General features: G+C 41.8%; 1 protein-coding gene across 2 annotated transcripts in view; it reads left to right on the forward strand.

The window, feature by feature from the left end:
- Positions 1-684: 684 nt before the first annotated feature.
- Positions 685-26,885, forward strand: part of ctdspla (CTD (carboxy-terminal domain, RNA polymerase II, polypeptide A) small phosphatase-like a) — a 31,498-nt gene continuing 5,297 nt past the window's right edge. Inside the window, exons 1-4 of one of the 2 annotated variants that reach the window (XM_085763225.1) lie at positions 685-1,176; positions 19,121-19,287; positions 20,654-20,686; positions 23,755-23,856. In XM_085763225.1, the coding sequence (XP_085619351.1) occupies positions 1,101-1,176; positions 19,121-19,287; positions 20,654-20,686; positions 23,755-23,856 (378 nt within the window). In that variant the 5' untranslated portion in view covers positions 685-1,100. The remainder of the gene's footprint in view (positions 1,177-19,120; positions 19,288-20,653; positions 20,687-23,754; positions 23,857-26,885) is intronic. The other variant, XM_085763226.1, reaches the window with a different exon arrangement.

Raw genomic sequence — 26,885 nt, forward strand, 5'->3', positions numbered from 1 at the left:
TCATTTGATTAGATCTGCCGCTGTGTGTGGATGCTATACAGTAAACAAGGCATCCATTTTATGCCCTGTGTTGCTTCATAATATCTTCTATATTCTCTAATCATAATAAAATGTCACATTATAGCTCATCTTTAAATTCTGGGTCAATTTTTTTTGACGTTTTTCATAGACAAGAAATAATCATCATGAAATTACAGGGCTTGTTACAACTCTATCAGGATAGAAAGGTCTTGAAACAACACTTAAACAATGGTGAGATCCTATTTATGTAAGGAGGGGCGAGGGGGTTAGTGAGGGTGGAGTTCCACAAATACTTGCAATACTTTCTAGATTATAATTGTACAATGTCTATTTAGAAGAATCTGTAAGCATGGGCCTATACTTAATTGTGCTTTGAATTATTTTTCAGTAAGGCTATGTGTGTGAGAAAAAAAAGCTGTACCCCAGCTTAAAAGCAGTGGAAACAACATCAACATAGGAGTGAGTGGTGGTGGTGGTGGTGGGCGGACTGAGGTTTTCCAGTCAGGAGGACTGAGAGGGATAACAGAAATGTTGAAGGCGTGTTGTTGTTGTAGAGAGAGCTCGCCTCGCCTTGCTTTGCCTTGCCTTGCCTTTGCCTGGCTCTGTGGCAGGAGGACGGTCGCCATCTCCGGGTAAACAGTGTAACCGTATCACGCAGTTGATATTGTAGTGAGTGGAGTGGAGCCGGAGCGTACAGTAGCAGCAGCAGCAGCAGCAGCAGCAGCAGCAGCAGCAGAAGGCGGGGGCTATGCTGCCTGCAACAGCCACAGCGGACACACACCACGGCTTCAATGCAGGACTGACGCTTTGTTTGTCTCCTGCACGTCGGACTGTCACCTCAGATGTTGCTGGACGCGCTGTGGCCGCTTTCCCCCGCTGACATTTCGTCTTGTTTGTAAAAGCTCCGGTGGGGGGCGGGAGAGAAATGGGACTTGCATGCTTCGAATAAAATGGGATTTTAATGCTGCAAACAGCGGACGCTCTAGCAGCCTGTGCACAGCCAGGGGACTGTAGTACACTTGGTAATGTTTACCAAGGAATAAAACGGTGTAGCCGAAGGTGCATAACATCTCGTTTCCATGGACAACACGTCCATAATAACACAGGTTGCAAATCCGAAAGAGGAGGAGAGCATTTCTTCAAGTCAAGATAAAGGTAAGGCGCGCAGAAACAACTGCAAATGTCACATACACACGGTTGTTGTTATTCTAATTTCTCACATGCCTGGAGATTTTGATTTCCATCTATTTTGGTGCAGCCGTACATTTTTACGCTGCTCGGTCCCAGTCTGATCTGCTGCAGCTCAGTGCAGAGAGGAGACTATGGGCTCCGGACTGCAACAGCAAACCAGAGAGTATCGACGGAAAACCTCCATTGTTCAGCTGAAGCAGAGAAACATTAAGAGCCAGCTAGAGCCCTCAGCCCAGGCTGCCTCTAGTAAATACTATATTGTGGCTGCACAGTAACTTTATATACCAGGAGCTTTGTTTTGAAGCCTTTCAAGACCAGATTTTTTAAATCTTCAACATTTTCCGACTTAAAACATGTGATATTTTCTTATCTGTGTAGAGTGAGGTGGGTTTACTACAGGGGGCGGGTACTCTACTCGTTTTCCCTTGCACTAGCGACATCCCTGTATGCATCACTGACACTGTAAAATGCCTGGTATACTACCAATAACAAATCCCAGCTAAAGGGCAAATCAGCAGTTTGGCTATTGTAACAAAAAATATCCAAATTTTAACAAAAGAATTTGAAGAGGAAGATATAACTGTGCATGAGGGAGTCCATTTATCTGTTTTGTACAAGCTGTCTTTGCACGTTTATGAAAAACATTTGATACACACAGATCCATTTTGCACAGTTTGTCCATTTTAGAATAGAAGCATGATAGGATAGGTGTTGCACGAAAACTGTACTGTTTATCGGTATCGTCTGCTCCTTTGTGCAGAGCTTGGTGCTAATAAAACAGTTGTTATCATATTGCTGAGAATATATAGGCACCCTGTTGGAAATGTCCACTTCCAGCTGCGCAAAAAGTGCCTGAAAACAACAGCTCGACAGCTGCTCTACAGATTACAGGGGCTGAACGAAAACACATTTTCTCTCTGTTGTTTTGCACAAGAGTCGCCACTAACCATGTGGTGATGACATCAATGACAAATCCCCCTCATGAGTCAGGAGCTTTTCAGTTTCCATTAATGTTGAGAGGGGTTTTCGTTGGTCTGTGCAGGGCTGTGACACTTTTTTGAACTCTAAATACAGAGGAAACTCCTGCATATTTAACTCATTTCCATTTTGATTGGAGTGCACGGAGCATATGTCTCATGTCCGGGCAAGAAAATCAGGCTGTGGGGTGTTTTATCTACAAGTGTGTGGACATGCAGGTGTCCTATAGGAAGTCACGGCAGGAGGGCATGGCTGTTTGGAGCTCAGGGCCCCGTTATTCCCCCAGAACCCGGGGGGCTTGGAGGCCAGAGGGACCACAACTTCCTGCTAACGCCCAGCGCTCTGTGGGAGGAAAGGTCACCTTCCTGCATCACCCTCCACTGAGCAGCACTGACAAACATGAGCCACTCTGACTCACTGACCTCCCAGCTAGTGGTCATGAAATGAAGTAATAATCTGGATTTGTTTGCTTTGATAAGTAATTGGTCACAAATGTAGTTCAAATTATGGAATATTATTAGTATCAATAATGAACCTGCATCATCAAGGCAAAGAGAATAATTGTTTTTTCCCCTCATCAGATCAAGTATTTAAAAACAGGGGAAAAAAAGCAAATATCCTGCCTCGTCCGTCTGCAGCACAACAGAGAGGAGTAATATCACCCAGGAAATTTGTTAGAAGAAAATCAGAGCTGTTGCCTTTTTCCTTTTTTAGCACATTGCTTAATCGCTCGCACAGAATTCCCACACTTTCTTGTCTGCGACATCCTGCTTGTCTTGAACAGTAAATCCCAGATGATCTGGAATCTGACAATTAATCTGGCAGGATAAAATCCAGGCTCAGTCTCTGACCAGAGCAAGTCGACACACAAACACACGCACAGAGAGACAGGCTCCCACAAAGGCTGCTGGGACACACACACACACACACACACACAGTATCACTAGGGAGCTTCCTGAATGGAGTCCCTGCCCTTCACTACTGCCTCTGTCAAAGCAGACAACAAACAGCACTTGTTGTCCAGGACAGTTACCCTGTGACCTGCTCGAGCTGCACCGAAGCCACAAATGATCCCACACACACACACACACACACACACACACACACTGAATATTTCAGAACACTGGCAGGCTATTTTCGGAGACCTATCAGTTTCATTCCAAGCAAAGACGTAGTAACTCATTAGAGCCAAGATTTTTAGATATTCGGTCAGGTGGAGATTATATTTAATGCATTATGGATTATGTTAAATGAGGTGAGGGTTAGAAACATAATGTGGGTGGTTTCCTTCTTCAGACAGAGCACGTGGTACATAGTCATCCATGTTACGTTGAAGTTTGACAAGACTGTGTTTGCACTGCAGAGCTTTGAATTTGTCTTTTATGATAGATAATTGCGAATACATTCAGGATAAAGAAATATAAAACAGCAGCGTTGTTCTAATTTAAAGCTCTATACTTCACAGAAACCAGCACTGACATTGGAGGCTGAGAAAACAGCGTTTCTTTTTCTCCAAATCCAAATTAGGCGTTTCATTTGGCAGCCGTTTACTTTTCAGGGTCTGATGCAATGAAATGTAATGGATGGACTAACAACGCACAGGGAGTCAGAGGCTGGCCAGCCTCCTTCTCGCTTCACAAATCGGTTAGGCTTTGCTCTGATGACTTCACAGTCCAGCAGGTATCAATGGACAAGCTGTTTACCTTAATCAGATTACCTCAAATCTCAGTTTAGCTCTTCACTCCTGCTGGGAGACTGATGACACTTAGACAAACACATACAGCTGCAAGCGTTGGGTTAAATGGTGATTATACTATCGGTGATTTTTATTAAGACTACAAAATGTGGACTGTAACATATTACTGATTTTATTTCCAGTTTGTCTTCCTTAGCAAAGTAATTGAAAGAAAGGTTTGAGGTACATTTTCTTAGTCAACAAATGCCATGAAAAGTCCAAAACCAGGAATGTGTTTGCCCATCCTCCCTACCCTGTCTGTGGCACTCAGCCTCAAGCTGACTGGTTCCTACCAAATTCTTTTAAAATGTCTCACAAACATGTATTCAATTTAAAAAGGCTCAGTTATATCCCACAAACAGCTGGACACTGTCGTTCTTCGCAAACATTACCAAAGCAAAACCAAACTGTGCATTGGTTGGAGACTATTTTCAGGCGTGGATTAATACCTATTAGGTAATCTTGTAAATATTTACAACATAAGAGTGGTAAATGTGGACTGATTCAAAATAAAATACAGTGCCTGTGTTCATGATAATGAGGATCCATGTTGGCTCTGGGTACACAGGCAATAGGCTACTTGGTGAGTGGGGTGCTTTTTGGCTTTTCAGGGGATTTACTGACAATAAGAAAAATATAAGAAAACTATAGAATATCGCCAGGCTCATTATTCTGCGCCTTATTCTATGAATCTGCTCCAATGTCGCACAGGGATAAAGCAGTGTGTTTTACTTCTTCCTCATGGCTGAATAATATCTGTTGAATTTTCCCTAGAGTCTGTGGAATAACTGTTTGCTTTCTTAAAATCCCTTTTTGGGGAAGAACAAGAAACACACATTCAATTTTTTTGATTGCATGTTTGGTTTTCCTGGCTGAGGCAGAGTAATATACTGTACATTCTCCTGAACAGACATAATGTCATTCTCCTCTGTCATTACTCCTGTGGCAGCTCAAGGCTGCAACAACAGTGTGGACACTAAACTGTAGATTTTACCGAGCCCATTAACCTTCAGCCTTTTCAAAACCCTGCGGTCAATGTACTCTACCTGTCCTACCGCATGTGAACGTCTCTTATGGTGATGAGATGTATAGACAAGGAGGAGCAGCAGACACTGATGTTTATGATTCCCTCGAAGGCATGTTGGTTAGAAAATCTTTCAACTGCCATATGAAAAATGTGAAGAAAAAAAGAAAAGGAAGGAGAAAAAAATGCTGAAGCTCTAAGTTAATATTAATCTGGAGAAAGGCCTATGAGTATATACACACTTGGCTTTTGTGGTTATTCCTGGAACTCGCTGCTGTACATTAATAAAGTGTTTACGATGTGTGGACCACACCTGCAGGGGTGTGCTAAGCACAGTGAGCGAGGAGAGCTACTGTGAGTCTTGGCTGCCTTGGAGTCCCTGGCACAAGTTGCCACTCTGCTGTGTACAGCACTTTTCTGTCACGACCGTACTCAAAGTGTGGGCTAAAAGAGGACAACAACCTTTTACGTGGTCAAAGGTGACATAGGTTTCTTTGATATATGTCGGGGGGATAAAATACGTCACTCTCCAGCAGCCCACCTCTCGTGAGAATCGCATCGGATTGCTGTTGTGCATACATACAGTGAAGTCAATATTCAGGGCACCATTTTGACTGAGAGAAAGAGGGAGAGAAAAGCTCGACTCAGTGCTCTGAAGTGCAGGTCCTTATTACAGATTTATGAGCCTATTTCAGCCAATGTTGCTCAGAAAAGCTGATTATCTGCACCTCCAGGGAAGTGTTGGAGTGTTAGATGTTTCCCAGCACATCTTCATTACTTCAGTCCAAGACCATACTGGGCAGCTGATTGGGAAAAGTTGAATGTTTTTCTTCCAAGCCTAAGCCCCTTGACTGATAAGCTTGTTAACTGTATGTGCGGGATCGACCCCGCCTTAGTGTGTGCATGGACATGGCTGAAGTGGAACTTGGGGGATTGTATTAATTTATAGTCTTTAACATTCATTCAAGCCCAGAGCAAGAAATCATGTAGTGTTTTTACAGCTGTAAGTAGAAAATAAATGCTTTGTTGTAGAAACTTTGTGTTATTGTTGCTCTGTGCAGAGCTTGTTTGGCATTGTGAGTAACCACAGTGAACTTGCCAGCACTGAATTTCACATTATGCATGAGCTCATAAACAGTCAATCACCAATAGTGGATCCCTGAGGTGTCTGTTGATGTATCAATCACTTGTTTTGACTTGGAAATAAGGCCTAAAATCACAGTTTATGTTCACATCTTCCTTAATGATGTTGTATTTAATGCAGTGTTGCAAATTTAACCAAAAGTGTTAGCTTTGAGCAATTTATAAGATATTGTCAAGAGAAAAGTCCATAACATGCTGCTGGTGTTTATGTCAGCAAAGCTATTTGTTTTTCACCAACACTGAATTTAGATCGTAATTAAAGGACTGCGTGGACATTTGGGGGAAACACGCTTAACACAAACAACAAGCAAGAAGTTACAGCCAAGAGACATTTAGCTTATAGCATTGGATTTGCTCTGAGAAAAAGAAATCTGGCCACCTACTCTGCTGTGCACAAATTTAACATTTAATCTCATTTGCATGAGAAACATAGAAAACAAAAAACTGAGCCAGATAAACTAATTACCACATTTTCAATCTTTATTCTAACTATAAGGGTTTATGTTGTTATATTTTTGGACAAAAATTATAAAACTAGATGCTTACCCACTGTGCATCATTTTAAATAATAAAATGATCCTTGGAATATAACTATATTGATATGAGGAAGCTGGCAAAATAGCAGTCCTTTATATTTCTCCCTCTCTCTTGTGCATTTCCTTAGTGGTAGATGTTGATTCTGACAACGTAGCCCAAGATGTCCACTTTTTTTTTGTTTTAAATAAGGTGTAATGAGGGTGTTTCCAGAACCAATAAGGGTTATCGCTTTTGACACAGAGTGCATCAGGAAGATTTATGTCAGATTTTCACATCCACTCACAAGTTTGAAGTTAAAAATGAGCAAAGTGGCCCTTAATTAGGAGGCAGCATGTTGATCTATGGATTGTGAGGCACTATGAAGTAGATGCAATCGCACTGCAATCCGTCCTCGGAGAGGCCACAGGGGAAAACAGTGTGGGATGACTCTTTCTTCACTCCTACACTAGCTGACTGTGAATACTTAAGCCCTCACTCAGAATGCAGTTAACTGGGAAAAGAGGGCTCCCACTGCTGCTGCTCTGAAGTCCAAGCACTGGCTTCCAGTTTAAAATAGACCGTTCACAACCTTTTACTTCTTGTGCATCTTGTCACAGCGTGTATGGTTGATATGCTGCCAGTATGTCTTCAGCAGAGCCCTCCGATCCTCAGATACTGGGCTACAATCTATACTAAGGGACCTGAACTCCGTAATAATCTCCCTGTGGGTCTGACCTGAGAACATCTTAAAGTGAAACATGCTTTCAACGCTGGTGACACTAACTAAAAATTCTGCATTCAAAATCTTAAGTAATTTCGCAGCAGAGTGACTGTCAGTGTTATATCATTATATAAATAATGCATTATCATTATGTAAGTAGCATTTTAATGTTGCAGCTGGTTACTTAATGGAAGTTAATCTGTAATGCATCAAGTCTTATCAGTTAACCCTAGAAAACGATTTGATAATAAAAATGTGTATACAGGCAAAATACATCCCAGCACCACTGACTCTACCATGTCGAATAATTTTGTTTCAAACATTATTTTTATCTTACTTATTTCATAATTGTGTTTTTGTTATTGAACTGTCATGTTCTTTGTCAGAGAAAGTACTGTCGGTCCTGAGGGTCACAGAAGAACACGTTCCTGTTTCTATTCCTGTTCATACTGTTCATACCACGAGTTTCATTCCTGTGTTACAAGATGATGATGGATTGGACTACATTAGAGTAAACAGACGATCTGTATTTTGTTAGTTTCTGTCTTTTGTTTCTTTGCTTTTGAGCTGTAATCCATATAACAAATGGATTTCATGAAGAAATACATTTCAATTTCAAATGTAGTATGTGCTCACTTCAAGTATAACTTGTACATACAATTACATAGTATGTTTTTTAAGATACAATTGTGACATTTTGTGTGTTTTAAAATGAAAAATCCTTATACATAGTTGACCTATATATTTTCTTCCTCTTCTGTTATAATGCCTTTTGATTGCCTTGTTTCTAGCTGTAGGCGGCACATCAAAAACTCAGCATTTCTCTGTATTCTGCAAGTATTTTATCCTTTAGTTGATTCTGCTGCACAACAGCATTTGGGTTTTTCAGGGTCTTTTTTTTACTGTAGGTCTGTGTGTGCTTTGTATTGTGTGTTTGGCAGTTTCTATTCAAACCTGGTCTTAAGTGGAGCTCGCTGTGTTTTCGTTGCTTGTTTGTAAATGAAAATGAAGAGACTGTTGCGGCAACGTTTTTGTGCAAATTCTACATAAAATGATTCTCTGTCCAGTTGGCCTCCATCCTGAACAGCGCAGCGACTGATTGTGATTGCACTGGGATAATGTTGTTTGAATTGATTTGAATGAGAAAATATAACAGAGAAACTCTATAGATGTTTAACTCAAATGAACCCGAGCAGACGGGGGTATTGTCTTGTATCCAATTTCAGCTTTCGGTTTGATTGACTGCAGCCATCAGTGACTCTCAAGTCGTCAAAACTCTCCTGATTGACTACTGAAGACAACTGACACTTCAGTTCTTCTGGTACATGCTTGTCGTGCTTAGCTTTAGATGCATTGTTTATATGCGCGACAGTATTGTTGCGGAATTACATCACCCTAGCTTCCCCGTATATCTTGACACATTGGTATTCAGTCGCTGGGAATAAGTGAAGACCATTATTAATGCTCCAAAAGCCACAATTCCTTTGGAGCTAAAAGACCGCCATGCCGCATGGCCACAGCGGCCTTGAAGCTAGCTCTCTAAACTGTCTCTAACAGGACGGGACTGTTGAGCAGAGGCTGGGACAGGCCACAAGCTAGGATTAATTTAGCCTCCATTCAGTCAAACAGACTCTGTCAAAATAGATCGATACAATCAGAGAAGGACAGGGGTCAAGGAAGGAGGAGGAGAGAGAGCAGAAGAAAGCGTCCCAGTAGCATCTGTGGGTCTCTGGAGTTGCAGGCAGGTACTGAGTCTGGCTCTGACAGAGGGATGGCCTTTCTGCATATTTTGCCCTCTTCTGGCTGGCATTCATCATCAGTAATTGGCTATCTAAAAGGGAGATCATGTTTTGTCCATAATGATTTTCTGTCACCCCTCCTGAATTATGCTGCACGCCAGTTTGTGAGATATTTGACAGAAGAGCATAAAAGGCTTATACATTTTTAAAGCGACGAGCAAGGAATACACAAGTACAGGAGAACAGATGTTGGCAGACACACAGAGATTTTTTTTCTTCTGCCTCTCCAGAGGTAAAGGTGAATATTGTTTAACTGTAAATCTCAAGGGAGCTCAAAGTAGGACATGCTCTGTGTGGAAGCGTAGAGATCAACCCTCTTTCAGTGAACAGAAGCATGGGAAACAGTAGCAGCAATACACAAGCCAGCCACGCACATGCTTCCACCAACACATGCACAACAATATGACCTACTTGTTTATTTCCTTTCCACTCATAGCGAGCAGAATTTTAATACACCCTAATCTGATTTACTGTTATTTTGATGCCTGCTACATTTATGGGCGAATTTGTATGCGAGAGGAGGAGATTGAAAGATATTACCATTTACCAGACAGGGGTTGTTTAAAAAAAAGTTGTTGCATTGTGGGAAATGTAGGAAGCAGTGTATTTGGAGCTTGACCCATGCGAGGGATTACAGTCGGGATATTTCTGCCTCTGCTGTTTTGATTTTTACTGTTCTGTCTCAATAACAAATTGTTGGAGTACTCCTTTTAATGCCGTCAGCTCACTGGATCAGCCTCCAGGATCTAGTTTTACAGCTGCATGGATAGCTTCTCTTACTCTGGGGTCACCAAGTGTACAAGCATGTCCATCTTCAAGTGAGGCCTGAAGACAGGCCTTTAATTTCATCTGACATTAATTCTTCCAATGTTTTTCTTTTTTAACCAACAGACAGGCAAAGCAGGATTTCCCATCAGTCGCTGCCTCTGGCGTCGAGCGCACAGTTGTAGATGAGTATATAAAAAGATATATAAATAATGAACCGCCACAGCCCCAAACAATGTGGGCTGTGTTGCTGCCGGTTGCGTAACTCCAGCAGAATAGTCAGATCTCCCTCATTATTTCTCCCTGAGCTCTCAGTTGGTTAATTCCCCCATGCTTGTCATCTCCTTCATTTCGCCAAACGCTCAAGAAGCAGCAGCCCTCGTCGCCCCCCCGCCCCCTCCCCCCGGGGGCCGCATGCAGGCTGGCACTGCCACCACAGCGCCTACGCTGCGATACGGCCGGGACTGAAAAACAGGGGCAGACCCACCCACGTCCCTTTGACAGGTTCACAGCAGCAGCAAAGGAGAATTAGTACCTACCATGACATGGGTGCCAACTGAGTAGTAAATGTGCTTAAATCTCTGAAAATTGTGCCTTGACTTGTTCGAGTGAGTGAATGTCAGTTACATAAAGTCATGTAGGATGCAAATGTATATATAAATCCTCCTGGTTAAGTAGGGAAATGAACCCAGAAGGGCAGCTGAGGGTCAGTCAGTGTGAGTAAAGGCATCTGCTAGAACTAAGTGTACCTCCACAGCCTGTAATTTTCACCCCGGCCTCAGCTGTCTGCGTGGGGAAGTAAGGAGGCTTAATGGGAGTTTATTTTATCATACTGTGCTATTATTGCCTTGATGGCCTCACACATAACCCACCAAGGATCTCGCCACATCGGACACACACAGGCTGAACTGTCAGGCTCAGCTCATCTGACGTTACCCAACTCCATTCAGCTGTTTGGATTTACTGTTTGTGCGTGCATGTGCGTGCACGTGTATGTGTATGTGTGTGTAAACAGGCACATGTTCAAGTGTATTGTGAAGCAGATGCTCTTTGGTGTAAATATTGTTTTGGAAGCGGATCTGTTGTAATTATCATCGCCTCTCTTGGTGGGATTTTGCCTTGTCTGGAAACGATCAATACTCTGTTCTTGATGAACGAGGGCATAACTCATTCTTTAAAATTCAGTGTTTTGATATTTTGGAACAATTATATGATTACCTAATTAGTCGAAGAACAAAGCACAAGGTGACTGTAGCTCAGCTGGTGCATCTGGCCAGCACTTGGAAGAAAAACATCTGCTAGATGTGTGTAATATTGATCCACTAACTATTTATGCGATTTAAGCAAGATTTTTCAAACACATCCCGGTTCCAGCTTCACAAATGTGATAATCTTTGGGTTTTATGTCGCTGAGCAAACAAAATTAGCATCTTGAAATCATCTCACTGGACATAATTATGAGCATTTTCCACTGTTTTCTCACATTGTACAGATTAAGCAAATGATAAAATGAAACATTCACAAAACAAGAAGAGTTTATACAGTAGCCATGCTAACAGCCTCAAGAGGCAGCACAGGCGGCCTACACTTTACAATGCCAATGGGCTGATGTTCAACATCCATGTTTACCATGTTCACCATCTTAGTTTATAATTTTAGCAAAAATCAAATGTGCAGAAGAGTGTAATTGTATTATTATAATTTCACAGCTGTCAAAATAGTGGCAAACAAAATCTGTTTTTGGTGTGCCAGGAAAAGTCAGCGGATTAACATTTGTGCCAATCTACTGAGTTGGCTGGTGGCACTGAATGGTCAAGGGAATACCAATGTCATTATTATTTATCCTTTTGGCACTCGTCATATGCTGCATGGTATTCAATAGTTGAGATATTTCAGTGCAGAATTGGAGTGATACTGAGATTGTCATTCCTAGATCTAGGGTGGCAACGTGGCTAATAACATATTAAATAGGCTATAATGGCTGCTCCTCAAATTTGAAGATGTATTGCTTTTCTTTGATATTCCTGGGGTTTGGACTGTTAGTCAGACCAAACAATCTGAAGATAATACTTTCCGAACTCTGATTAACATTTTTCACCATTTTTAGACATTTAATCGCATTAATTGATAAAGTAATTATCAAGGGTTTAATGTAGGCCTAATTGCAGCATCTGTCTAAAAGAACAAGATGAAAACATTTGCTTTCATAGTATCACTGAATGGAGCTGGAGAGATAGCCTATTACTGCAGAGATTCTTGTATAGTGTTATTTTGCTGACACAATGCACAACAAGGTGTTCCCCCTTGCTGCTGTGTGTTGTTAGTGAGAGCCAGGGACAGAAACAGCCTCATCTTCCCTTCCTCACTTTGCTGGTGAATGTTGTCAAGGTCAATAGTGGACTACCTGTCGGTGTATGCATGTATGTAGAGTCTTGTTTTTCATTTCTAGCTGCAACCGAGTATACCTTCTTTATCTCACATGGTGTTATATAAGCCCTAGACAGCTGGTTCCACTTGTAATGCAAACACCCCTCACTCAAAATCTCAGTGACAGGCTGAGGCAAATAATGTGTAAAATTGTGCCCGCTGCCTGTGGGGTTGGCTGGCTTTTAGCATGTAATTTTTGGCTGTTGCTGTCTCCTTGCCACGATGTCAACTTATCACTAGGCCTCTATATCATAATGGCTTTTTCTGAGTTTGAAGTAGATTCACACAGCAGCGACAGCATGGAAATCCCTCTGCCTGCTAGCTGTTTTATTTCCGTCTATGTTAAGTACCCAGCCACGCCATTTAAAACCGACCTGTTTTCCATCTGAATTATTAAAGGCACCTTCACATGGACTGTTCTCACATTTACCTTCATACCCCCCAGGTACTGTAATACACTTTACCTGCCTGGCTGCTCAACTAACTGCTGCTGGACGGCTTCTCAACAGGGACTGCCAATACCAATATAGATATTTGTAGGTTTAATACAACATGGATTGATTTCCACAATCAGTCATGAAAGGTGGTAGGCAATAAATTACTTATTACTGAGATTCAGTGTGTTCAGAGGACATGTTGGCCTCAACAATCAAAGGAAATAGCTACACCTTCTTGTTGCCCAAATGTTGTGTCTATTTGGAAGCTAGCTATCAACCTGTAGCTTTGTCTGCTTTTAGTTCCTACAGTAGGCTATACGATATGTTTATGCTGCTGTGTTTTCGTTTTAAATCACACATTGCCATGTTTTGGCTTCACATCAACCCTATGTATGCTGGAGTTTTACATTTCAGAAAATTGCGCATTTTAAAGACGATCTTGACCGCGTTTAACTGAAAACTCCGGGGGAGCGCACAAACTGAGATGTTGACCTTGATGCTAATGCTAACAGCCTTTCCCTGATTACAACACGCATAATGAAATAAAAGCCTAACTGACCTGTTGTCTTTACCAGCAGCTCTTGTCCAGTTGAACTCTGCATTTTGACCCTGCTGATGTCTTTGCCGTTCCTCGTTCATGGTTCATAATCATTAATTGCAGGCAGCGTAGATTCCAGTCCGCTTCCTGTTTCGCGCATTGCTCAGGTACGTGTTTCGAGGTGCTAGCATGAATGCAGTTTGTTTATGATACGGAGCTAAAATACAGGTCTGGGGGCAGATTTCAGAGTTTTTGGTCCAAGAACGAAAATGTAGCAAGTTTACAACATTTTCAACAGTTTAACCATAGTTGAGGACCAGTGTTGGGTACGCGTTATTAGTAACGCTGTTACTTTATTTAGTAACTAATAATGTAACGCGTTGGTTGTTTTTTTTAAATTCAGTAACTTTCCGTTCAGTTTCCGTTACCAAATACTGCGTTACTCCGTTCCTTTTGGTGAGATTTTACAACGGCACACAGTTCCCATAACATTTAAGCGATCAATAAAGTTTAACTGAATTGGCGCCCTCTAGCGTCTCACACGTAATCAAACACGCTCCATGAAGAGGACTGGACAAGGCAGGGCAGTGCATGATGGCGAGCTAAGGTAACATTAGCTAACGCAGCATCCGAGAGAGTCACAGCGAGCAAACACAAGCACCAGAGCGATTGATATCAAGCAGCAGCGGTTAATATACATCCATGGGTTGGAGTTAGACAGACGGACTGAAACGGTAAACACAGCTGATCGATTGGAAAGAATTAGGCCTACCAGTTGAGTGAATTTACTTTACGTCATTGAAAACATGTTCTTGAATGTAACTCGGTCAAAGTAAGATAGGCTATCCTCAGGATTTTTTTTTGGCAGTTCTGTTAGGTCATGCTGCTGCTGTAATGCTGACATCATGCAGCATGATGATGATGGTAAAATTTTACAGATAAAAACACGTGTTTTTTCAGTACAGAATTGAAATGACGCCTAGAGGGGAATTCAATCAATTAAGCATTGGAAAAACGTTTTTAAGTAACGAAATAGTTACTTTCTCAGTAACGCATTACTTTTGGTTACTTTTTTATGAAGTAGCCTAACTACTAGTAACTACTATTTTTCAGTAACTAGCACAACACTGTTGAGGACAGGACTTCACTTGAAGCTTAGCTGGTCAAAAACTGGAATGTAGTGAGGCACAGTGTCTCGTTTCCAATCTCAGCACTGAGTTAATCAAGATGATATGGAATTAGGCTGTTTAAATCTACCTTTGACATGCGAGACTCAGGAACAAAAGTAATGTAATACATTACTTTTGCAATTGAGTAATTGGCTGAGTTATGTTGTTTTTACTGAGTATTTGCCCATCACCGATACTCATGATACTTAGAAGTTGACAGCTGACACTGGGAAAAAGAGGTCTGACAAGAAACACAAGTTAGATGATCAGTAAAAGTTTTGAGTGGTGAAGTTATTACACAAACTGCAAGTTGATTTTTGTTCACAGCTCTATTCACCTTATTGAGCATAGCTTTGTCTCGATAGAAATGACAGCCAGAGCCACACAGTTAGATGTAATAAAAGTTGTAATATACAAGGTTTATCAAATTTTCTGCACAGCATTTTTGCCTCTCACAGGACCGAATGTGTTGCTTCACTTCAAACCGTAACTGACTGAAGCAAGACACAGCTAAACTTCCACCTTCTACCATATTTTAAACATGTCGTGTTGTGTTCTTGTTGCTCACATTATATTCTGTGCTTTTAAAGCTACAGTAAAAGGAGGCCACCTCAAAAATTTTGAGCTAAGCTGCGGATCATATTCCCTCTCTGAGCCTGGCATTATTCCACGCTGTGGGTCACGGGGTGATTATCTCTTCCTGTCAGGAATGCTGAGAATTTCCTGCGTTTTCTCCCTCTTCCGGCCTTGTTAGTGGTTGTGCCTGAACATGTGACAGAGAAGCCCGAGCCCAGCTGGCTCTGATTGACTAGCGAGCTTTCTATCACTGTTACCTAACGTTCATGCAGCAGCGTTGACACAGGCGCCGACTTAAAGGGCCATTTTCACAGCTTTCAGATCAAGGGAACATGCTGAATCCAATGAAGTGGATTCAGTGGGTAAATAATTGCACCTGCTTTGAGGATGCAACAGATTTGGTCCAATAACTCTCTCTCTATCTCTCTTTCTTTCTTTCTTTCTCTAGGGAGCTTTTGTTAGATAAAGCTGCTTGCATGCCGATCTTAAAAGTGGTCTATCTCTTATTAACTAGACTGCTGACCATCAACCAACCACTTTCCTCGTCCGGGTGCTTCAGTGTCTTATTATTTTCTAGATTTAACATGTTGTGTTGCTATAGATTGTGCAGGTTTGGTGCCAGTATTCTTAATGGCAAATGCTGCACTTTAACCTTTTGCTGTTATTCTCAGAGCTGACGAAAGCTGCGTTACTACGCAATGCAAGCTGACTCCACTCACATTCCTGAGCAAGGACATTGAAAGAAAAAAAAAAGTTCCTGTGTGCTTCATATGTGTCACAGTGTGAAGTATAGATCGCTGTACACGTGGCCGTATGCCGAAACATGTGAACATACACTGCATGTGTGTGTGTGTGTGTGTATTTGCTCAGTCTCCGGCAGCACTCAACTCCCAGCCATGTTATTTGTGTCAAAGGGAGAAAGGAAAGCTCTGTTTGTGTAGGGTGGTGTTGCAGGAGGGGGTGGAGTAAGAATCAGACCCAAGTATAGGCTGTCTCGCCACAGTAACTCTCCCCACCCATTCTACGCCCTTCTCTCCCCCTTCCAGCTCCCTCTCCTTTCTTCTCTCTTTCTCACTTTTTCTCTCTTTTTCTCTCTTTTTTTTCTCTCTCTTCCACTCCCACCTGCTTTTTTCAGGCCAGTTGATCGGGGCAGCGGACCAGGGCGGGAAAATGTAGAGACGGTCTCAAAATGGAGGAGCGAAGAATGACATCAAGGCATTTGAGGCCAACTTTAGGGAGAGTGAGGGATGATTCTGGAGCTGGAAACTTACAATGTCAAAGCGTCCAATCACTCCAGTTTCAAACAAGCATTTTTCCTCCCTTACCAGCCATGGTATTCAGCCATGAAAATAGTTGTGGCTTGATCAGCCGATCGTTCTCTCAGATTTCTGCCTCCACCCAAATGCAATGGAATACAATTAAATTAAGTTTGGGGAGCTCAAAGCAATAAAAAGTCACATATTAAAAAATAAAAATAAAAAACACAAAATTTAGAAAAGTATTAATACATTAATCAGTTAGTTTAACATGTCAGGAAATTATGAGAAATAGCCTGACATCTTCAAATTTAATTTGACAATCTAAAACTCAAAGGTCTTGATTTACAGTTTTACATTTTTTATTTTATTTTTCTTGATAATAAAAATATGTATAAAAGGGACCTCAGTAAAAAAAGGTGTTAGCCTGTGCCATGAGCACCATGAATGGTATTCATCCACCCACCAACAATCAAACCCGATCTGATTTGACAAATCTCTGAATTTTATGCCACAATACAAAGTTTAGTTTACTGTATGTATTTAATTCCTTCACACACACTCTGCAGCTAGATGAGACTTTCTCAGTTCTGTGTCTGTGACCTTGTTTCTTGTGGGGTTAATGCTTTGAGTGTGTGTTGTTTTTCTTTTTCTGTAATCAGATGGATTCCTGCTGTCCTTCAGCTAATATCCTCAGACAGAGAGAAATATAGGCTCTGTATGTGGTTAGTGGACTGTTATCAGTTTTCTGTTGCAACAGTGAGTGAATCAAGTCTGCAAGGGCAGAGGATCACTTTCAGTCACCAAACACAGCATGTTGCCTTCCTTTCCAGACCATAAAGCTGTGTTTGTTTACTGAAGTACTGCTTCTTCAGAATATCTATCAGGGAAGAGCAAGAGCAAGAGCAAGCTTTGGACTACAAAGATGGGAGAGAACAAAGAAGCCGAACTGCCTGCAGCCTGTCAGATCCAGACGGAGGAACCCAAGGATAGATCCAGATGTCAATCTGAAGACTCTCGGAATAGGAGCAAGCTGCAAACAGCCTCATCATGCATGGCTAACTGGGCTGCCTGTGTCACACGGTTGTATGAACACGTTAACAGGACTGCAGCAAACAGGGACACTGTGTGATGGCCACTCCAAGGCACGAAAACGATGATTCCAGCTAAAGTCGGCCCGTGGACACTTCAAAGTCCCAAACAGATTTGGAATTTCCATGCCTGAAAATTACCTTTAAAGCAATTAAAGTGGCAGAATTTCAACTTCAGGAGCACCTTGGGATAATTGCACTGTCAGATTTTAGCCTTTGTACTGTAGCTGCCTAAAATTCTATTTTTATCCCCTCATCCTCACCAAGAGAAAATATAAAAAAACATAATCCGTGGAGGCCCACAGACCATTCGAGACCGCTTGTTTCTCCTCTTTCAGTGTGAAAGTAGGCCATGGACTTCAGAGACAGGGAAGGAGGGATGATGTAACCAGGGACCTATATGTGTATGTTGTTTTATCCCTGGAGCTTCGCCGCGCTCGGCTACTGATCAGTGCTTTTTGCCATGCATATGAATCAAGGTTTCATCATTTTTGCATATAGTCATATGATTTCATAATTTCAGCTGATTTAAATATTGGGTCTGCTGTGTGATTACTGCACATTTCAATCCTGACTGGATTGCTCTCTCTTCTATCTTTATATCTCTTTCATATAAGAGGCATTTCATTCTCTTTTATTTTTATAATATTGTCACATTTCCTTCCACTTTCTCTCATTTAAATGATATAAATCTGTTTTGCTGTCATATCCCAATCTGATATTAATTAAGTGGACTGCCTTCCCAGAGGGCTGTCTGATGACAGCTATTTTTGTCCCCCATGCTCCTTATTGCATGGACCCGATGCTTCACTGTGTTGTACAACATACATCTCAGCTCCTTTTGTTGCGATGATGCGATGACGCATATGAAACGCAGTCTGTCTGCATCTCTGAGCATCACTTGTGTCTTTCTGTTTCAAATATGCAGCATTCATTAGTACGGAGGTTTTTAAACAAATATGGCACCTGCTCTCAACAGGTGACATTGTAGCAAGATAGCCTTAACACAGCATTGGTTTCTAAGTCAAGAGAGGCTGTTTGTTTGTCAGTGTTAAATGTGGTTGAATGTAACTGACAAATGCACTTAAGTATATGTAATTGGCAGCTTCTGGTCATTCTACAAAATAAGATGTGACATACAAAACATCAAAATAGGCATCTGTGATGCACAATGTCTGCCAAAAACTGAATTAAGTAAAATTATGCAAATTATGCATTTAAAGAAAAAAAATATATAGATACATTTTCCTCATTAAGTTCTTTTATGTTGTATATTTTACGTCAATTTTTCTGAGCCTTAGATGCTTGGTAACACTTCACATATCTGACCATTATATACAAAGCTACGGCCAGCTGTTAACTTAGTTTGACACAAAGATTTGAAATGGAAAAAATACAAAAAATAAAAATCCACATCTGTAAAAAAAAATGTAATTGTCTTATGTTCGGTTAATGTCTTTGGCCATTTCTTGGTGAGAGCTTATTTGTTAATTAGCAAAGTTAATATATGGAGGTAGGCAGTTAAGCGAACTGACTGCAAGCTGCGTGGTACCAGAGAGTGGTACCAGTCTTGATCTCACCCCAGGACATGTGAAGAGTTTTTTAAGAGAGGATTTTTTGTTGTTGTTGTGCTGCTACTAAAGAAACTACTTCCTCCATCACTGTCTGTCAACTTCAAAGCTCCCTAATCTAACCTCGCTTCTTCTGTCTGTTGTGGTTGTTATCTCTTCCAGTCTCCCAGTCCAACAGCAGCCTAAAGAAGCACCGCAGCCGGAGCATATTCAGCCCCTTCTTCTGCTGCTTCCGCAACTACAATGACTACCACGTGGAGCCACCTCCCGCCAACAACAAGACACTTTCTCTGCCCCCACCACCGGAGGAGAATGGCAGTCTTCCCAAGGTGAAGCTCATTTTTCTCTCACATCATAGTTGGCCAGAATCCAACTGAACTGACATACCATTTGCATCCACATGAGAAAAAAAAATCTTGTGGGAATTAGTTAATATTTCACTACAGAGATCCTAGCCAGAGACTAGACTTGAGAGCTCCGGTAACAAGTAACATTTGTTTGGTTTTGTTACAGTGAGCTTGTTAGAGTTTGTGTTTTCCTGCAGAGAGCTGAGGCCGAGGCGCTGTGCTGTGCAGCCTCACTGAGCTCCCTCCACAAATTTTTCCAGCTGCTTCAAACCCGTTGAACCCAGAGCTTGTTTACCATCCACTGCTTGAAAATACGGGCTCGCTTCCCATCTTGCATTCTTCGATATCTGCCTACGCACACAACGGCACACACAAAATAACACACAGAGCGCGCAGCACAGCACGTTGAGAAGCTAAGGAGACACACACGCGCTCGCTCGCTTGCTCGTTCTTTCTGGCGCATGCTCTCACAAGCTTTTCACGAGCCTTCACCGTTACACCCATGACAACACATGTACGCACGCACACATGCACTCAAACTGCTGCTTCTTTAATCCCCCATAAAGCGGGCCTTGTGTGTGTCCGGTGTGATGGATTGCCTGGCACCCACGCCTCCCCCCCCCCCCTCCCCTCCTCTCCTCTCCTCCTCACACACACACTCTGACCAGTGTAGTGAGGATGTGTGAAGCGAAGGGTTCTGGCCGTGGAAAAGGCGCCGAAACCCCCGAAGCTCCTCCACAAACAGGGCGTTCTGCTGCCAAGGCAGGTACACGGGGCTATAAATGGAGCAGAATCGTATCACATTTCCACTCCTGTTTACCTGTAAATGTCTCTCATTCAGGGGAGGAATGCGTGGCCCCTCACAGACACTATACATGTGGTCAGCTCTGACCCGCTCCGGACCCCTCCTTAACAAATGAGTTCCCATTAATTTAGAGTGAACCTAGCGAACCTCGCCATAAAAAGCCTTGTTATAGAGTGGGGCTGATTTTCTGAGCTGGGCTCCTGCCCGCGGTCCCTCCCAGCAGTGTACTGTTGCTGGATTTCTGGCCAGCCATATTTGTTACTATGGCAGCTCTGTTTGTTTTTGAGCAAGTTGTTCTCACTTTGTATCACCATGTGTACTATATGTCCTCCTTTTTTCTCTCTGTCCTCTCCCTCTTTTCTCTCTCTCCCTGTGCATTTGTTGATTAGAATATTGATGTTGTCGATTTCTTCCTCGCGACAATGTTTTTTCACTGTTTTTCTTTTGCTTTGTTTTCTTTCTTCTTTTCTCTCTGGTTTTCCACCCGATCTATTTCAATCTCTTTCTCTTTTTTCTCTCTCTCTCTCTGTTTATTTTCTCCAGTGTGACCAGGTCCAGGTCATCCCCATCCCCAGTGTATGTATTATTATCTTTCATTTTTCTTCATCTCGCTCCATCACAGTAGCGTCCTCGCTCCGCTCGCTGTGCTTCATCATTCTAGCTGCATGTGGATGTTGACACAGAGGTGATTTTTCTTTGCTCTCAGGTGAAATGCCGTACTGTCCCATTCTGATAATCATGTGGTTTCCAAGGCTTTGCTTCGCGCCGCTTACCCTCCGCTCACACAGTTGGGAGCAAGAAGTCATTTAAATCCATTTATTATCATATGATTTATTTGTTGCTTTGCCCCCCTGTCCATTTCTCCAGTCTCTCTCCCATCACTGGGATAGAACATGAGATTGATTTTCTTATTAGATCAAATTTATTGAATCTTGTACTAGACCTTTACAGCTGCAGTTTGGGTCAACAAATGGATCACTCGCGCTTAAAAGACTTGATTAAATTAAGTATCTGTCTACACCGAGAAAGATTACATTGTGGCTATGAACTCTGCGGTGAATGAACCACTGTCAGTCCATTAGAATGGGGTTTGGTTTCAGTACTTTGTCAGACGTTCACCAAAAAGGGGGATTTATCTGATCCCTGCTTTGTTTGTGCTGAAACAGCAATTAATTTAGCTATTTTGGACCGTACACGGTACCCGCGGTTTATAGTAATTTAGGATATTCACACTCACAGCATCCCACATCACAGCCAAGCTTTAAACTACACCACCCAGCAGACACCTCCCTTCAGCGGCAGGAAGTACATGTGGTGTTGAGGTCTGCTCTTTGTGTTCCCAGCGTGGTTCCAGGCAACTTAAATAACTCAAAATGACCTGGACAGGTCACGTCTTTGTCACGGTTCATTGTAAAGCAACATTAGAACCGACATCAGTCAAGTCAGCAGACAAACGGGATGCATCTGCAACTTTCAGATAGGTTTTTAGCTTCCCTGCACAAATACCACATCACTATCCAAAGTAGAGACACAACCTTTTAGCTCAACTTAAACAAAAACATAAATCACACATTCGGACACACAGACATCACAAATTCATAAAAACCTACAAAAACAACAGAAAATTATATATACACACAAATATATCGCATAGTTTTTGTAAATAAGTGACATTTAGTTTTTAATGTTTAAAAAAAAAAAAAACGTACAATGATGCAGCTCATTGAATATGTGTGACAGGGAGGAAGGATGTTTTCAATAAAAATGGAAAATTTAAGGTTTTACATTTACATGATGATTTTAACTGATACTCAGGTGCAATAGTAAGATAAGTGGAAATGGTAATTACATGGTAACATTTGATCTCTTACATTAATGCAAATGACTGTCTCCTTATCTCTGATACTGAACACTATGAGGGTAGCCCATCCATCACAAGGGATTCAGTGTTGACATTAAAGTATTACCTGCACAGCATATGGGAACTCACTGGAGTCCCGTTGTCCCTCTTATTCCCAACAAACAATCGTTTTCAACATTTGTTGGGACTTTTCTGCTTCCCGCTGATCAAATGAAATGACTTGTTAGAAGTGATCATGGTGCACTGCTGCGATTCACAGGTATTAGATTGGGAGAGCGCCCCCTGGTTGTGGTTTCATGTGAAGGGCTTCTTATCACAGTGCAGCAAGTGGTGAAAAGGTCACGGTCCCAGTCAGTCCTTCTTTCTTTGCTCAACATGCATGTGTAAATCACATTCATCATGGCCTGACAGTGTGTCATTGCGTGTCCTTGCTCACAGGGTATTCTTCCTGTGATACATCAGCATGCAGTCTGCGATACGACGTGAGAGATACAGTCAGTCTGGCCAAAACACACTAAAACACGGATACACACACACAAGATGGCTGGCATACTGATAATAATGTGTGTGTTTGTGTGTGTGTCTGTTTGTATGTGTGTGTGAGACGGAGTCCTTGCTCTTCACCTCTATATAGATCTGTTCGGTGTGTATGGATGTATGTGTGCATGGATGTGGTGAGTGTGTGTGTGCCCCCCTATGGTACTACCATCTGCCCCGTGCCTGTCTGTTGCCCCAGGCCGGCTTGGCAGAGGACACAAGTGTTTCTCCTTTAACCCCCCGCCCCCTACCACCCCACACCCGACCCCGAAGGCAGCACAGTCACAGAGCTCAGTCACCATGAGGTAATACAGAAAATATCCACAGGGACTCGTGTACAGGCAGCAGGCAGCACATTACCAGTAGAAAAAGAAGTGGTTTTTAATACATAATGTCTGGTGACATGACAGTGACTGTCACAAGGTTTTGACACAGAACCTCGTGTTACTAACAATTTGATTATAGGTGCTACAGCACAATGTTGTGATTTGGTCACAGGTGTGCGCTGGTAATTCAATTTTATCTCACTTGATTTATTTTATAGCCTGTTTACATGGTCAATACAAGTAGCATGTTCAGTCAGATGAAACGCATTAAGGTGAAATACACTTTATTGCATCGAAATCATTTGATAGGCTATATATATGTATTGTAATGTACATTATTTCTGAAGCAGTTGTTTTATGAAAGAAAATCATGTAATGGTCGTCCTCAGTGAATAGAGTTTGTCCAGTTGTCATAGCAATAGCTCAGTTGTCATCGAGTGACTGCAGTCATCTTCTTTACCATGAGCAGCTTCAGAACATCTTTTTAACGGGGTAGTAATGTGATACGTTGATATTGTAAAAATCTTCTCATGAAATGCCAGTTCAGCCATGTAGCCCAGCCTTAATTCAGATCTTAAGAAAATAAAAGGAAAGAAAAGAAAAGAAAATATTTGTTTTTTTGTAAAGATACAACAATCTGTGTCCAAATTACGGTAAGTAACACATAGTCACCAGAGCTCTGATACGGATTCACTGACACTTCCTGCAGGTCATTAGTGTTGTTAAGTGTTTCTTTAATGCCACCCAGAGCGGACAAGGAAGTGTCTCCAACACCTTCACTGAGCTGCCATCACACCTATACTTTATGATTCTGTGTGTGTCAGTGTGTGTGTGTGTGTGTGTGTGTGTGTCCATGAGCGTGTGTAGCAGACTGTTTCCTCTATGCATTATACTGTAAATGATGTATGTTGTCTCTGCAGCCTCCAGCCAAGTTCCTCCTGCCTGAGGTCAGTATAGAAGACTACGGCAAGAACTGTGTGGTGATCGACCTGGACGAAACCCTCGTACACAGCTCCTTCAAGGTATTTCACACACACACAAAAGACATCCAAGTACGCAGGCACTTTGTGTCATGCTTTTATTCCACTGCCTTAGAGGGATAATAGGATTATACAGAAATAAATCCTGAGGATGCCACTCTTTACAGTAAATATGGGCACGATGGTGACAATAATATATTTATATGATGTGTTGCTTGCTGAGCTCTGGCAGCATCGCTGAGGTATACATAAAGTATCTATCTGTGTGGGCTTTTATACAACAGCTAAAAGAAGAGAACGCAAGAGGGAGGCTACTACTATAACAAGCTGTTGGCATGGCAACCAATAAAATCCTGTGCATCATGCAATTGATCAGCATGAGTAGGATAAGCTTCCTCCACTCCAGTTGTTTGGCAGGAGCTGTCTCTAGTATTTTCCCCGTCCAGTGAAAAGCATGTACATTGCATCATGTCCAAAAATGTTAGACTTTATGAGCTAACATCCTTTAACCCTTTACAACCAACTCCCATCCACCAGCATAACGAACTAAAACAACTATTTTAGTATGTAAGACTCTTACAGTTTAATTGTACATAAGGTTTACAGTTTCAAATGATGTCACACTGTTAGATGAGCAAGCTTTCTTAAAGCTGGGCAGATGCAGCTATACATTCCTCTTCTTTTTGAAACACAGAAACAAACAGCAGTAAAATATTCTATTAGATTAGTGGGAGGAGGAGTTTAACCTACAGTATTATTCCTTTCTGTACTACTTTAATTTATTAATTTATTTAATCTATCCACTAGTTGTTTAGATATTTCACTAAAACGCAAAATTGTCAACTTTAAATAACAAAAAACTCACTGGATCATAATTTAATAACAGTGCAACTAATTCAGTATTGGTGAACCATCAAGCCAACCCCATAGTCCATAATGTTAACACCACGTCACTGTTTGTACCTATAGTCACAATCCTGAAAATGTGTCCCATTAGTGTGTAGCTCCTCTTCTCATGTGTTGAAGACCTGATCCCTGTATCACTCCAACAAATCTTCCCTCTACTCACAAACCTGGCTGGCACACCTAGTGACCCACTTCAGCACAGCTCTTCCTCAGCCCCATGCAGCCGCTCTTATTACATCTACGTCGTGCACTGTATCTGCTGCTTTTGTCCTCAGCGTGTGTGCAGCTCAAATAAGAAAGCCAAAAAAAACAACAGATAGACAGCTCAGGATGAGGCTGAAGAGTATTTTTGGGTCTCTAGTATTTGTTGATTTCAAAAGAATTTGAGAAAACACTTGCAGCACATTTTCATGCTGCTTGGAATTAATTCCTCGTTTGCTGTGAAAGGCAAAAGGGGAGAGAAAAATGTACACACACTGTACTGGACCCACCCATTACAGTCACATGCCAGCAGTACGGGGCCACACACACGTACATGCTCACCCACACACTAAGGGTGTGTCCAACACAGTGTACTGTTGCCTTGAATGACTGCGGGATGAATTTCTCAGAAATCCTGGATCTGTTCTAATGGTCTGAACTTGGGTTTTGTTTTCTCTCCTGACAAAACAAGTCAGAAACTCACACAGGAGCTGTTTCTTTTCCCCCTTTGATGAACCTCGGCTGCACAGCGGATACTCAATCCATCAAAATTCATTAAGTTCACAGATCAGTGTGCGGTTTGAAATGGATTCAAGCTATGCAGTAAATGGAGATCGGTTGGGAGAGGAAGAGCAGGAAACAGAAAGCAACACACGCGCAGCATTTTCAGTTCCGTTCAGAGCCCTGCAGGATTTCCTGTACATTTTTTTTCTAGAGGTTTGGAGGTGATTTTGGATCAAAATAATAAGCTCTTCAACAGACGAGTGACGCCAGTGATGCTGGAACTGGACAATTAGGGCAGAAATAAACAGCCACAACGAACAGGGAACATTTCACACAGACGACTCACAGATGGACATAGACTAAAAGAGAACCGTTACATAATACGTCACATACTGTATGCTTTATCCTGCTGCTGGATTAAATCCAGCGTGCGTTAGATGTGAAGTAGCTGAAGGAATTCATATTCTATATATAACAAGTAAAGTTTATTTGTTTGGCAGCTCTCAAAACCAGTGTTTCAATTAAATGACCTCACAAAAAAAGGAAAAACATACAGTTCGTGGCCAAAAGTATGTGGACAGGCGGGCTGAACGTTCAGATGTGATTGTTCCTAATAATTCCAAACCCATTGGCCTCAATCTGCTGTCATAACAGCCTCCGCTCTTCTGGGAACGCTGTCCACAAGGGACATGGCTGCAGGGATGTGATTCAATTCAGCCCCGAGAGCATTGTAGAGGAGTGTGTGTGTGTGTGTGTGTGTGTGGGTGTGTGGGTGTGTGTGTGGGTGGGTGGGGTGGGGGTGGTGCAGTAAGGACTGGCTCACAGTCACCGTTGCAGTTGATCTTAAAGATGTCAGTTGGGGTTGAGGTCAGACTCTGTGCACGGCTGTCAAGCAGAAACCATTGATTTATGGAGCTTACAGCGCTGGATCTCACAGAGCACCAAGTCCATGAACAGAGTCGTGTCCTTTGTGTTTTTAAATCCACACGCCTGTCTAAATAAAGGCGTTAGAGCTGAAACAACTAAAAGATTAATCAAAAACAATGCAAAAATCAAAGCTTTCAGCATCCTGATTTTGAATATTTGCTGTTTTTTTATGATAGTAAACTACTAGTTTTTGTACAAATCAAAATGCTTTGACCCTTTTTATCGGCTAAAATGAATTATTCTTTTGATAAAAATGTGCATATTAACTGATAAAGAAGTTTGTCCTCTTTATTTACTTGGAAAAAAAGCAACTGGAGAAAAAATGTTTATTGTATCAAAATGAATTAAACAAAAATCTAAACCAAATCTTGAATAATATTTCCATACCAATATGTGTGCATGCGAAGAAGGAAACACGGGAACGCAGCCAGGCTTTAATCGCCAGGTGAAACAGCCCAGAAGAAATTCTCTCCATCACCCATATTGAGGTCAACTCTGGTTCAGCAGAGATCCATAAAAAACCTTCTTCCTTC

Source organism: Trachurus japonicus, chromosome 20 (assembly GCF_045865225.1).
Source record: "Trachurus japonicus isolate A0001 chromosome 20, Traja_1.0".
Classification (NCBI taxonomy): domain Eukaryota; kingdom Metazoa; phylum Chordata; class Actinopteri; order Carangiformes; family Carangidae; genus Trachurus; species Trachurus japonicus.